This window comes from Glycine soja, chromosome 5, assembly GCF_004193775.1.
Source record: "Glycine soja cultivar W05 chromosome 5, ASM419377v2, whole genome shotgun sequence".
Taxonomy (NCBI): domain Eukaryota; kingdom Viridiplantae; phylum Streptophyta; class Magnoliopsida; order Fabales; family Fabaceae; genus Glycine; species Glycine soja.
The window spans coordinates 279,036-292,275 of record NC_041006.1 but is presented as its reverse complement, the minus strand read 5'-3'; the positions used below and the strand labels follow the sequence as shown (position 1 = coordinate 292,275).

The window sequence follows — 13,240 nt, the reverse complement described above, 5'->3', positions numbered from 1 at the left end:
TCATAACATTTATCATTTCTTTAAATATATACATTGCCAGTGTATTTCTGGTCACAAAGTATGACATGGACATTTATAGACTTTTATAATAATTATTTTATAAATAGTATAAAAGCTTTTGGTATTTGCAGTGTTAGTCTGCATATTAAACTCTAATATATTTTAGTAAAAAAATATTTTTAGTTTTTAAGAGTTTAATAAACATGTATTGTTAATATAAAAGTTGTAATTAATAAGAAATTATTTTTAATATGATTTTTTAAAAAAAACTATAATGAAAATTAACAAAATTATCATAATGTTTATAATCAAAAGACAATTTTATTTTTTTCGAACATATTAATTTGCATGTGGCATATTATAAAGACTTTTGAGTGCAATTTCTATAAAACAAAAAATTGAAAGGGTTGAAAAAGGATGATTCTGTTCTTCTGCCTACGAATTTTGATTGCGCCACTATAGTTTGGTGGATTTGTAGCATAGCATGGCCTTTTGTGTATGGTGGGCATGTTGACAGTAGGTGTAAGATTGGGCACACCTAATGAGAAATTTGTTGGAGTCCCTTTGATAAAATATAGTTAGGACTTAGGAGTAGTATTTAACGCATTTTTTGCAGTAAAAAAATGTATTTCACATGCATATGTGGTAACAACCCTCTGTGTAGCGAAGCTCTTTTAAGGGTTAAAAACATTATTTTCTCTTTTTAAGTCTCTCTTTTGAAAAATGCTGATTTTTTAGCCTTGGTTTGGTTGCCAAGAAAATATTAGTATATTATTATTTATGAAAAAAAAACTAAAAGTAACGTGAATCTCTCGTCTTCATTACATTATTTTAATTCAATTTTTTTTTTAATTCTCTTTTTTTTCTGTGCAATCAAACTCACACCCTTAGTTACACTTAACTAATGGTAATACAATTTGTAATTGATTAAAATATGTTATCTGGCCGTTTAAAACTCCCAAAATTTGAATTCACAATTTTGCTAAAGTTATTTATTGGCACCGTAAAGAAAACATTTATTAGTAGTAGCCTTTGAAGTTTAATTTTATTAAAGCAATTTTAAACCCTCTAAACACATTTTCAGGCTCTACCACCATGGTGGTTTCTTCTCCTGTCCTATTCTCTCTCTTAATTACTATAATCCTAATCTCTTTTCTAGAGGTAATAATCAAGGAAATGAAGTGCTGATGCAACGGTTGTGTGGAAAAGAATCCAAGTTTTGGTATGTGCGTGAGCTGGCTGGGAGTGGTGTGACAGGTGATTGCAAGATGTTCTGAATAGTGGTGGAATGGCTTTAATAAAGCCAATGTTTGCTTGTTGAGATTAGCGTGCTGATGCAGTGGTTTTTTTCCAAATTATCACAAGTATATATGGAGCATGTTGGTGGCTCTATGTGAAAGCTTTGTCGGCTGGGGCAAGATGCAGAACCACATATTGTTGAAAAATTATTATTGGCTTTTCATTGGCTACAACTTGGAGATTGAATACATGGGCATATGTTGTTAAGCCTTTTTTGGCTACAATTTAATATTAGAATATTGGGATACATTATGGAGTTTAGGCCAAATTGAATGCTCGGGTTTTTGAGGCATTCTGACCTCCCTAATTTTGTTTGAATTTTTTTTTTTTACTATCCCTCTGTAATTTAGTTTACGAATACTCGAAATCTGTAAATTTATTTTAATCTTCTCAATTACACTTTGTTAGAGTGAAATCACCCACATAGTAATATTTAGGATACATAAATTTACAAACTATTAAACCAAGGGCAACGTGCACAAATGTAAATTCACATATTGAGAGGCCTAAATATTGATGGGAGTTGGAATGAAGATCCTTTAATCATTAAGGAAGATGTGAGAAGATACTTTGAGGAAGGATTTGATGAAAGTAATGATATTAGACCACTTTTAGATGGTGCCACCTTCAATACCACCTCATTAGAGGAGAATAACATGTTGGTGGGATTCTTTGAAGAAGCATGCATTAAGGAAGTTATTTCGGAGTGTGGCAATCAAAAGAGCCTCGGCCCGGATGGTTTCAATGTCAAATTAATGAAAGAATTTTGGGATGTTATGAAGAATGATATTGTGAGATTTGTTAGAGAATCCCATATCCATGGTTGTCCTTCCATGGGGTACCAATGCATCGTTTATTGCCCTAATAGCTAAAGTGGATGATCCTCAAAGTTTAGGAGATTTTAGGCCTATCTCCTTGGTCCGTTGCATGTATAAAATTGTGGCTAAGTTGCTTACAAAAAGATTGAAGAAGGTGTTGCCGGGGGTGATTGATCAATGGCAAAGTGCTTTTTTGGGCAATAGATATCTACTACATGGTGTTTTGGTGACTAATGAGGTTATTGAGGAAGCCAGGAGGGAGAAGAAGAAATGTTTGGTGTTCTAGGAAAGGATGTTGTGACAGATTTGAGGAGAACTCCAAATGCAGCAGAGATTTTTCAAACTGTCAAATTCATGGGGAATCAAGCCTTATTTTTTCAGAAAAAACTGGGAGGTGGTTGGTGCTCAGTTTTGTAGATTTGTTCAGGATGTGTTCCAGTGTCCACAGAAGGTGGAGGAAGTCAACCAACCTTTTCTTACTCTTATTCCTAAAAAAGATGAGGTAAGTATGGTTAAGGATTTTAGACCAATTGAGCTTTGTAATTTTATTTATAAAGCTATTATTGGTCTGATTTCTCAAAGGTTGCATTTTGTGACGAATGTTTTGATTGGGCCTTATCAGTCAAAGTGGGGACAATATTGTAGTTGCCCAAGAGGTGTTCCACTCGATGAAGAACAAAGAGGAGAGAAAAGGATGGATGGCTATCAAGCTGGATTTGGAAAAGGCTTATGATAGACTTAAATGAGAGTTAGTCAAGGATACCTTGATTGATGTAGGAATTCCTGATAACTTTGTGTAAATTATTTGGAGCCGTATGTCCACTGCATCAATGAGATTATTCTAGAATGGAGAGGCCCTTGATGAATTTTCTCCATATTTGTTCGTCCTTTGCATTGAATGTCTGTTTCAGATGACATCTGTTGCTGTTAATCAAGGAACTTGGTGCCCTATCTGCATTACCAGACAGGATCCTTGTATATTTCATCTGGCATTTGCCAACGACCTCATCCTATAATTCGTAACAGATATGGTTGTGGCAATGAGATGCTTCCTCTTGTTAATACTATCAAGCCTGGAAGTAACTTCTGGAGGGGTTTATTTTCTACTTGGGATATATTTTGCAGAAATATAATCTGGAGGGTGGGAAACGGAAGGGATGTTAAATTCTGGAGACATAATTGGGTTCCTGAGTGTGGCCTTCTTATGGATAAAGCTTCAGGTTCTGTTCCTGAGGAAGAGCTAAATGACACCATAGTTTCCTTTTGTAATGATGCAGGAGAATGGAGGGGTGATAGGATTGCTAGCTTTTTACCTCAACCGATTGCCAGAGAAGTTGTCGGGAGGGTGACACCATTGCCTGGAGTAAGACATCTGATGGTATATTTTCGATGAAAACTGCCTATCAAGTTGTGTCCAACCACCTTGCTTCTACTCATCATGGTCTTGCTATTTCTCTTCACTAATGGAAAGGTCCTGAGCCAGTAAGGAGCTTCTTGTGGAAGATTTTCCATGAATCAGTTTTGACAAATATTAGAAGGATGAGGTTGGGTCTGTGAGGAAGCAATATATGCAGCATTTGTGAGCAGCACAAGGAATCTCTATTTCACACGTTTAAGGATTGTGCTGGTGCGCGACTTGTTTGGCAATTTTTCATCAAGACTTGTGGTTCTTGATCAAACCGGAAGCAGCAGCAGAAGCATGTACAAGGACAAGGGGTAAGTGGTTCTGAAACCAACCCGCAGCAGGAGCATAAGCAAAGCGTGTTACATGGAACTCTTGGTTGCTCAAGTTCAATGACACCACACATATCCTTCTCCCAAGCAATAAAACCAATGGCACATTCCATTCACGCACACATCAACACATGGAAACAAAGGGAAAAATAGAATATTCAACTCAAATGTTGTCCGAGAATTATTTTTTAGACTATATATGTCCCATGAATTCTGACCTTTGAGATGTATAAGTTGAAGCACCTTGTAGTCATAGTTAACATGGTCATAAACAAATCCATGTAAAAGATGGAAGCCTTCTTCTTCTAGGCTTTGGGCCAGGAGGAATGTGCTTGGGTTCCATAACACAATTTTATCTTGGCATGTCTCTATAAGTAGAGAGACAGAGAGTGCCATTAATAACATAATCCAGCATAAAAAAACCCAAAGTTGTTGTTTCCTTTGATGATGATCCTGTTCTCAGCAGAGACTAAATCTCCCAAAGAAGGAAAGATGTATCATCATCATCGTCATCGCAGCTCGATGCAACGAAATTGTTGCGGAACATGTTCATGAAATGAGGGTCTTCAGATAACAGAGCCCATGATTTGGATATAGAATCAAATCGCTTGAGATCTAGGAGGCAATGTAGACACTATAGAGAGGGCAACATCATGGGGTACATGTTTGTGGCTGACAGCACAGCTAGATGGCTTCGTAGATTTTGGAGAGGGCAACATCAAAGAGGTACATGCTTGCTCACAGCACAAATGTTAGAAACTTAGAATTCATTAGGAATGTGAATCAATGAGACTAACAAAGGACCCACTCAAGGTTGCTGATCATGTGAAGGTACCTAACTTGGATTTATAACTAAAAAGACTCATCCATAGCTCATCTAATCTAATTATTCAAAATTAATCTACTTTCTGTTGGTTTCTTTATCTTTTACACTGATAAAAAAATCTAATCCAATTATTCAAAATTACAATTAGATAATTTTATTATTAGATTAAAATATCTTTTAATCTAATTATCTAATTTAGATTATATAATTAGATTTTATATAAACAATTGATTTAATCTAATAAGTTAATTTTATATTGGATACAAAGGAATTTACAACAACTCACTCACATGTCATGGTCAACCAACTGAATTAGATCATTTTGGTAATGAATAAATTTTATAAAATACAATAAAACATTTATTAAATTTTGTAAAACATTATCTATAATTATGATAATCAACTACCAAGTAATAAAAATAATGAATAAAATGATGTATTTTATTATAATACAATTAATAAATTTTTAAGTGATTATTAATTTATTATCAAATTCAATAAACTTATCATGCATCATACATGTTAGTTTTTTTTAAAATTTTTAAATTGAAATAAATTAAATATTCAAATTTTAATGAGGGAAAAAACAAGCCGTAAAGCTTTGACGGTAAATGAAACGGAAACGTGGGTAGACTTGTGAGGGACGAGATAACGAGATCTGTTTATATATATAAAATTTGATCTTTTCTTTATTGGCGATTTGTTTTCTGTATTCAGATTAAGATTTGATTTTTTTCTGATGGGTTTTTTTCTCTCTCATCTATATTTTTATAGTTTTTAATTTTTAATTAAGATAATAAAGATTATTGTATTATTGAAATCATTCAACTGCAACTGTCGTTCCATATTTCTCTTCTCATCTTTGTGCTTATACTGAAATTATATATTTTTATGAATTAAAAAATAAAATAAGGAAAATCTGCTCGAGGCTCAACTATCATTCACACGTTAGTCATCCATATCAAGATCAGGAAACAAAATACACTAATCGTTTCTCCTTCCCTATTGCCCAGAAGTCTTCTTGGCCAAATTATAAAAAATTACTCGCAGAGTAGAATGATGTTCAATTGTTCATTTCAGAAGAAAACATAAACATCAAGATAATAAATTGCTTGTCCCGATAAAGTAATAGTACATGTCAACATGGATGAAATAAAATGTGAATACACAGTGCCCAGCATGGTAGGTGAATAACACCTACATAGAGGTAAGTAGCACTATTCCAAACCCAAAGGGATTCCACCCAGTTCCAATAGTCACCAAAATTCATACCATAAAAATCTTCAAATGCACCTTTCAGTAAAACAAATGCAACTGGAGGAAACACAATAAAACCTAAAGCAATATTGCAAGAGGCCCTTAGTAAGGTACTCCAGCTCCTAGCTTGAATATCAAGTTTCAATGGTCTAGCCATCAGACAAATCGGGACAATAAGTAAAGCCCCAATCTCTGCTGTAGCAAAGTTAATGACAGACATGAGAGACAAACCGATGAATGCAGTTGATATAGTTACAGACTTTAAGCTAGCCCACTTGTTTTTCTCATGTAGAGATGCAGCAGCTTCAAAAATTGGTGAACCCAATATAAAGTACAAAATTAACAAGCTAAAAGCTGATAGCAAACCCCACAATACAAAGTTCGTCATTGGTGTGGTGTTGGGTACTCGACATAGGAAAAATGGGAGTAAGGAGACGACAGCACCCCATAAATGAATGACCAAAACCTTCCTAGCTGAATTCAACCATTTCCAAGATTTTTGGCTGGTATCAACTTCTAAGGCAGATGTGGTTTGGGGAGTGGAATCACTAGCATTGGCATGGAGATATGCCGCAACTATTGGAAGTGGTGCAACAAGTAATGCAAATGGAATCATGTAAACACCAACCGACACAAACTTACTAGGGGATGTCAAGAGGTACAAAAAAAACGACTGATGAAACTTCTCAAGAAGGTTGTTTATTGAGCGTATGACTCCTTCAATTAACCTGCAACATGTACAAAACACTTTGCTCACCGTGATCAAACAAAGAGATGCTTTATAATATACATAAGTAGCAATACACAAGTTCATAAAATGTTAAAACGAAATATCATTTTATAGAATTAAAAGCTTTGCATGTAATGAGAATAATAGTTTCCCATCACAAGTACAACTACGTCGATGGCAAAAAGGAACAAAAAGAATATAAAATCTCCACCCAATTAAATTTTTCACGTTAAAAAGTTCAAGAATTTCCTTTATGAAAATACTTTTTTGGAGTTGCTTCAACTTTCCCAGCACAAGCAGACATATGTTATATCTAATGACTGAGACTGAACCAAGCCTTCAAATAACTACCCAGATTTTCTATCTTTGGTTTTGAAAACAAGAACAAGATGTTCATAATTTTGTACATTTTCTTTATAGTAAATGGCAAGCATAAACAGGACATTGCCATTTAATTAAAAATTGTAAAACTTCTACAACAATTCCATTGATAGCCAGCCATTTATTCGAGAGTTGATATTCAATACAACTATACAATACAACTCGTATGAGTGACACATACCTTCCACTATGGAGAATGAATTCATTACGCCTGATCATTTTAGTAAGAGAAACTTTTGGTGAAATTTCCAGTGTGATTGCATCAACTTGATAATCTCGGAAGGCACCATGAGGACCAGTGGGAACACCTAAGCCCTGAGAGGAATAATATACAGATAAAAGAATACTTATAAAAAAAGTGGTCACAGGGAATATTACAGTAAACACATTTAGATGGGGTAAAAGAAAAACACCTGGTAATACAATGAACTTGCCAGTGTAGCAGCACCCTCAACATACTCAGTAGCAGGAATACCAAACTTCCACTGAGGATTTAAGCTTCTAGCAAATTTTCCCAAGGATTCAAAAATAACACCCAAAGTATTGAGCCACCTGGATCCAAGCAGAGACCACATCTTGTTCACTTTTATCCGCAACCCTTGTTTATGTACTGCCAGATAATTTACAATATTGATAAGGTCGAGGTTTGGCATTTGGCCGTTGGATGCCTCCGCATAAATATTAAGACTGTCTTCATACTGGTTACCTTGCTCTGCAACTTTAATTACAAGAGCTGCAGCCATAGTTCCTGCACGTCTAAAACCACCATATAACTTTCCATCCCAATAAAGACCCTGTCCAAGTTGATTAAAAGTGCTGCTCTCATTACATGTTTCACTATTAACAATGTCAACCCTTCGGAAAGCAGGGGCATGATATTCTCTTAGCCATGCAGCCACTCCAGAATATTCTCCATATTGTGAATCAGCCACAAGCCATACGATATCTTTTGCCAGCCAAGTAACACGCGAAAGCAGTGAGAACACTGAGTAAGCAATGCCCAAGGACAAAGCCTCACCCAGACCAACTTTATTTGGATTGTAAGGCGTTACCAAGACAATAGCTTCCTTGCCATCCCCGCGCGGTGCCCTGATGATTCCAACAGTGTTGATTCCAAACGAAGAACAAGTTGCATTTTCTGAGATTATACCTGAATTGGGACTGGTAAAGAAGTGCAGTGGATGGAACTGATTGAATTGAGGGTAAAACTTGTGAAAAGTAACTTCAGCATCCAAGGCTGACATATAATGTGCAATAAGTTTTTGACTCTCACTGCATTGAAACACAGCAAATATTTTATTTCTTTTTCCCTTGTGAAGTTGTATAAAATTTCTTATGGTAATAGGAAGGAAGGAAGGAGTTACATTGGTGAGGCCCCAGATCTGAACTCCAAATCAGTTAAGTCCTTGATGAATTTATTTGCATCTGAGACATGGTGAGTAGAGAGCATGTTGTTTGCAGAACCTGCACAACCAGGTAAAAATTAGAATCAGCAAATTGAAGAGGAAAGGTATGTAGTGCGATTGGTTCTCTGTTTGCAAGCATTGCAATGTGTGCAAACGGAGAAGCATGTCACATGGTACTTTTGGCGAAATGAACATTTGAGGCTGCACCAATGGAAAAACAAACAAGCATGTTGTAAATTGGAAATGGAAGTGACCTGGCATGAGGGCATTCTCGGAAATGTAGGTGTTCTTGGCAAGGATAGGGAGAAGGAGAAGAGCCACCACCCCTGCGATGAAACAAACCACACTGGAAAGAGCAAAGTTTTAATCAAATTCAAATCACTCAACAACAACAACAACAACGCCTTATCCCACTAGGTGGGGTCGGCTACATGGATCAACTTCCGCCATAATGTTCTATCAAGTGTCCTTAGAGCATTAATTAAGAAATTAAAAGCAGGTGTTTATTAAAAATGTTATTAATAATGCACCTCCACTGTGATTCCCAATTAAAAAAAATTCTATTATTGATTTCTTAATACTGAAACTCTAATAATAGTAGTAGTAGTAGTAGTAGTAGTAATACCTGACAATGTTGCTGTGAGAGATGAGAAAGATCCCTAAGCGTACAATTGGGCGTACTCTTGGTTTTGCACTATTGTTCTCGCTGGCACCCATATCTTCCCTCCTCTTCTGATCCACAAATCATCACAATTAGAGAAGTCAATATAGCCCAACATGGGTCAGGGCTAAAAATCAACTAAATATTAAACTCTATGGATCAAAAAGCCCATGTGGCCATGTCAACCCATGGACCAAGTTACCGCTCTACCCACAATCCCCATCCTATTTATAATTTTCTCTCTTGTCATTTTTTGTCTCCTATCTACTATGCTTTTGTCCCTACTATTTCATCTATTACTATTATTATTCCTTAGACCATACAGGAAGCTCTATCTCATCCAGGATGGCAAGAAGCGATGACTGATGAGATGTCAGCATTAGAGTCTAACAATACATGGGAGCTTGTTTCTCTTCCACCAGGAAAATCTGTTATTGGCTGTAGATGGGTCTTAATAGTTAATACTAAAGTGGGACCTAATGTACCGGTGGGTCGATTAAAACCCCGTTTTATAGTTAAAGGATACACATGGGTCTATGGTCAAGAATAGAGTAATACTTTGTCCCTAGTTGCGAATATGGTTTCAATTCATCTTTTTTTAGCCATTATTGCCATGAAGCATTGGCCTTTGTTTGCTTTCTTACATGGTGACTTGAAGGAAGAGATTTATATGGAATAACTCCCAAGGTTTGATGCTTGGGGGTGGCTGGACTTATTAAATTACAAAAGTCCTTATATGGCCTAAAACAATCACCCCAAGCTTGGTTTGATTGGTTTAACAAAGGTATAACACTTTGGAATGATCCATTGCGAAGCATACCACTTGGGTTTTCTTTAGACGCTTGTCATCAAATAATTATGTTTATCTTGTGATTTATGCAGATGACATTGTGATTATAGGTGAAGATTAGGAGGACATCAAGGCTCTCAAACAATATCTATTTCAGCACTTCCAAACTGAGTTAGGTCCTCTGCATTGTTTTCTTGGGCTTGAGATAACTCAATCAAGCTCAGGAATTGCTATCTCTCAAAGGAAGTATGCTCTCAACATTTTGGAGGAGATATGCCTCATAGATTTCATTATTGCAAGTTGGAGGACACCCTTGTGGATCCTAATGTGAAGCTTCTGCCAAAGTAGGGGGGAGCCTTATCCTGATCCAGGAAATACTGAAGACTATGGGAAAATTAAATTATCTCACCATGACCAGGCGTGAAATATCTTTCTGACAGTTAGTTTCTTAATTCTCCTTGTGTGAGTCATTGGCTTGTAGTTGTTAGAATCCTTAGATACATCAAAGGGTCACCTAGAAAGGGACTTGTTTACACTGACAGGGGACATAGTAACATTATTGGATACTCAGATGAAGACTCGGCTGGAGATGCAGGAGATAGACAATCCACTTCAAGCAATTGTATTTTTGTGGGTTGAAATCTTATCTCATGGAAGTGTAAAAAGTGGAGTTTTGTTGCCAGGTCAAGTACAGAAGTTAAGTATCATGCCATGGCTCACCATATGTGAATTCTTATGGCTAAAACACCTATTTTAGGAGTTGCAATTCTGCAAGGTTGGTCCTATTGAACTCATGTATGATAATCAATCAGCTTTATATCTCTCTTCTAATTCAAACTTTCATTAGAGAATAAAACAAATAAAAGTTGATTGCCATTTCCTCGGAGAAAAGATCCTCTTGGACATCATCAAAGCTTCCTCTGTTTTCTTTAGAGATTAGCATGCTGACATTTTTACTAAATCTTTGTGGGGTCCTACAATAAGATCTACATGTGACAAGCTTAACGCACATGATATATATATGCTCTAGCTTGAGGGGAAATGTTGAAACATTGTACATAACTAGTGAAATGAAATCCATATTTAGGTTGATTTGTTTCCTGAATATTTCCCTAAATAGATTGATTCTAATTCCATAAACTTATTTACTGTACAATAATCATGGAAATACAACACACGTTATTCAGTCCAATCAATGGAGTGATTTGTGGTTTTTCTAGTTCATAGTCATAGCTGACCCATGCATTAGCGCCCCCTAACCCACATATACTGAAGGGCTAAATTGATTTGGGCCATTTAGTTCTTTTATTAAGTGAACGGTCAGTGCTAGGTGGGTTGAAAACAGGGCTAGGTAGGGTTAACCCTTAGGCCAAAACCCACATCGACAACTCTACATAAAAGGAGGCAACAGATCTGAGAAATAAGAACACACAAGCAAATGTAGCAGCTGAGCAACACACACAGTGGCGGATCCATATGAATGAGGAGGTGCACTTGCACCCCCTCACTTTTAAAAAATTACATATAAATATCGTGAATGTGTATATCGCCCCCCCCCCCCCCCCCCTAATTTTATATATTTGAACCTCTTGTCCTTAATTTTGTACTTCTTTCATGACTTAGGGTCCTAGATCCGTCACTGAACACACACAAACAAATGTGCATTTGATTCAGAAATAGAACAACACATCAATGTATCATAGGAAAATGATTTCACCACACTAAGCTAAATAGACATTACATGCCACACTAAAGTCATCAACAGCTCAAAGCTGCTGCTGGTCAAATCATCGAACAACAACTGTGGGTTGTGTTATGTTATGTTATGTCCATAGTGATGAAGAAAATAACCGAAATTACGCATTCCTTTCATAACACAGTTAAATTTTAGTGAAAACGAAAGAGAAAGCGATGGTGCGTATGTATAGCTATTTCATCCATTGCTACAATTAGGGAGAGAGAGGGAACCTGAGAAAGAAGGAGTGGTGGGACCACACGCGACGGTGGCAGACAGCAATGGCGGTCAGCGGCGGCGATTGGACGGAGGAGCTGAGAGTGAGGGCGTGATTCGTTCCTTGAGACTGTGAAGAGAGAAGGAAACAAAAGCACCAACTTTTAATCAAATGGTTTTCTTTTTCCTTTCATGGCAAAATGTAAATGTAAATTCATATTTTATATTTTATATTATGTAGTGTATAGTTTTTTTGTTAACAAAAGAGTTTAATTAAGATGGCTGAGCAAGGACGGGAGTTAGGTAAATCTTTTGATTGAATATCAATTAAGTTTTGTAATTTTTATATACATAAATTTAACGAGACAAATTTTATATTTTAAATTAGTCAAACAAAAATTCAAAATGGTCGAAAATCTAAAAATATTCATTGATTCATAAAAACCATTTTAACTAAATTGAATTTTTAAAAAATAAGACATTAAACTTAATATAATAAAAACATAAAAGACTGTAATCTTTTAGTTTCTACTATTTTTATTAAACGGACTAACTCAAAATGAATAAAAAGACTAAAAAACTATATTACAAGAATTAAAATAAGATAATACGGACCAAACTAAAAAAAATTACAGCAACTATTTAAGATATATATATATAATAAGGATTAAAACAAACAAAAAATGGTATATTATAGAAACTAAAATATATTTAAATTTAAAATTTAAATTATCCATGTTCTAGACCAAATATATTTTTTAGTAAATAAGCGAGCACAGAAATTTAAGAAACTAGTACCTTATTTGATTTGATGTCATTCACCTGGTAAAAATTTAAGGGTAAGTCCTTAAAACAAAGAAAAAAGTAAAAGGAAGAAAATATTTTGTGAAAGATGAGTACAGAGAGAACGATGCAATAATGGATTAGCATGAAAAAAAGGAGAAAAGTGAGACATGTGAAAGAAGATAGTGTATTTTATTATATACTTTTGGATTTTAATATAAAAGAGGGTTAGATGGGCAGTAAATTTAAAGAGTTACTGTCGAAGTCAATTCAAGACTGCCTTGTTTTTAGATGGATAAGTGGGAAACTTTTGCTTAAAGTGGTTGGAATGGGTTTCCATACACACCATAAATGGTCCTGCATGCCTATCTTTCTCAGGCAGACACATGTTGTACTTTTTATGTTGTTATTTCATCTTGTGTGTTTTTTCTCTATATCTTTTTTCCCTCACCTCTCTCCTTTTTTCAATCTTTTATCTTTATTCTTTCTCTCCCCTCCTTCTTTTATTTATTTTATCTCTCCCACCTATAAGTATAACATATTTTCTTTCTTTACTCCCTCTTTTCCTCTCCTTTCCTCTATTTCTCATATCTACCATTTTTCT

At 35.4% G+C, this 13,240-nt stretch overlaps 1 protein-coding gene across 2 annotated transcripts; it reads right to left on the bottom strand.

The window, feature by feature from the left end:
* Positions 1-5,721: 5,721 nt before the first annotated feature.
* Positions 5,722-12,041, bottom strand: LOC114411647 (glycosylphosphatidylinositol anchor attachment 1 protein-like). Of its 2 annotated transcripts, none has more exons than XM_028375280.1 (7): positions 11,871-12,041; positions 9,077-9,183; positions 8,706-8,797; positions 8,410-8,509; positions 7,459-8,317; positions 7,227-7,360; positions 5,722-6,662 (listed from the first exon to the last, which is right to left on the bottom strand). In XM_028375280.1, the coding sequence occupies exons 2-7, from the start codon at positions 9,166-9,168 to the stop codon at positions 5,816-5,818; spliced, it is 2,124 nt and encodes a 707-aa protein (XP_028231081.1). In that variant the 5' UTR covers positions 9,169-9,183; positions 11,871-12,041; the 3' UTR covers positions 5,722-5,815. The 2 variants fall into 2 exon arrangements, with proteins under 2 accessions (XP_028231081.1, XP_028231082.1); XM_028375281.1 differs by having other exon boundaries at positions 9,077-9,180.
* Positions 12,042-13,240: the final 1,199 nt, after the last annotated feature.

Coding starts and splice junctions, on each gene's coding strand:
- LOC114411647 (XM_028375280.1), bottom strand. CDS start 9,168: ATGGGTGCCAGCGAGAACAATAGTGCAAAACCAAGAGTACGCCCAATT. Junction 8,318..8,409: donor AGATCTGGGGCCTCACCAAT/GTAACTCCTTCC, acceptor GTTTCAATGCAG/TGAGAGTCAAAAACTTATTG. Junction 7,361..7,458: donor CAAGTTCATTGTATTACCAG/GTGTTTTTCTTT, acceptor TATTCCTCTCAG/GGCTTAGGTGTTCCCACTGG.